This window comes from Trypanosoma cruzi, genomic scaffold, assembly GCF_000209065.1.
Source record: "Trypanosoma cruzi strain CL Brener 1047053516569 genomic scaffold, whole genome shotgun sequence".
NCBI lineage: Eukaryota > Euglenozoa > Kinetoplastea > Trypanosomatida > Trypanosomatidae > Trypanosoma > Trypanosoma cruzi.
The window spans coordinates 96,391-97,588 of NW_001849511.1; the positions used below are offsets into that span (position 1 = coordinate 96,391).

The 1,198-nt window shown below is 52.2% G+C and overlaps 1 protein-coding gene across 1 annotated transcript, besides 1 other annotated feature; it reads right to left on the reverse strand.

The window, feature by feature from the left end:
- Tc00.1047053474887.9 (hypothetical protein, conserved) lies at positions 1-1,198 on the reverse strand (the record flags this gene model as incomplete). The annotated part of the gene is made up of 1 exon (XM_797100.1): positions 1-1,198. A coding segment is annotated over one exon (1,198 nt), but the record flags the coding sequence as incomplete, so codon positions are not given.
- Positions 1-1,198: a sequence feature (heterozygous, non-Esmeraldo-like haplotype).

The following is a 1,198-nucleotide window of genomic DNA, read 5'->3' on the forward strand; positions in this document are numbered from 1 at the left end:
CACGATGTCCAAGCAATTGACTGTCCGTGGCGTGCGTTGAGTTAACATGGTGTCTAGGACAGAAGGAAAGGTTTGGTGGGAGCAGCAAGGATGCGTTCTCAGCATCATGCATGTTCCTGGCACTAATGAGAGAACCGGGGTTATTGCCATACATCGGTTCTAGTCCTTCGCGCTCCGTGAAATGCTCACCGGTTTCAAGAGCGCGTGCAAGTGACTCGACGTGGGCAATACAACTCCCACGAATGCGAATGCGCTGAAAACTATGCGCAGCTGCGTCAATGACACCTGCGTGTGATACAAAAACCTTCGGAGCATACAATACGGGCCGTAGCCCGCCACTCCCGGCATCCGTCTGTGGTTCCACTTTCTCTTCTGCGTCTCTTGCTTGAACAATCGCAATTCGCTGCATCTCCATCGCCTGTCGTTGAAGTTCAGTGAGGCTTTCCACAACGTCCTCCACCACTATACGGTGTGGCAGGCCTTTTTTCTCAAGTGTACACTCCACAACAACAAAATCCGTCGGAACAATGATACTCTTCGTTTGCAATTTACGTGAATTGAATCCCTTCCATATGGAGCTGTCTCCCTCCATCAGGCCGTTCACCGCATCCCCTATGCAACGAATGGAATTCACAGCCTGTTGCTTCTTCTGCTGCGGCACACCTTGTTTTGTGTCCTGCGGATGAACGATCCCCTCCAGTGCCTTCCCGGGACGTTCATCGCAAGTTATGCTGCTCTGCGACATATCCACATTTGTCTCCATCTGCGGCCAGACGGACAGATACATGTAATCGAGATCTCCGTGTACGCGGAGATCTTTGACCAAATGACCCCAAATGCGCCACACAAGCTGAATCGCCTCCCGCATGGCTGAGATCGTCGGTGCCTCGTCGGAGGATATTCCCAGAACTGTCCCCGTCACCGTCGACACCTTTGCCTTGATTAGATGAAGCCACGGTACCTGCGTCGCCTCACCCCTACAAATGCCACATGCCTCCTGTTGGTCTCGTCTCATGTTAAGGACAATGGATGGTGTCGTGGGCAACGGGTCGTGCTGACGCTTCATCGCACGACCAATAAATCGACGCAATGCAAGTATGCCGTCCATTCCAAGTGTTTGCTTCAGTTGGTAAAGTTCCGGGGAAAATATATTTCTATACTTGCCTTTGGAAGTCGAGTTTGTGGCGGGTGGTGCGGC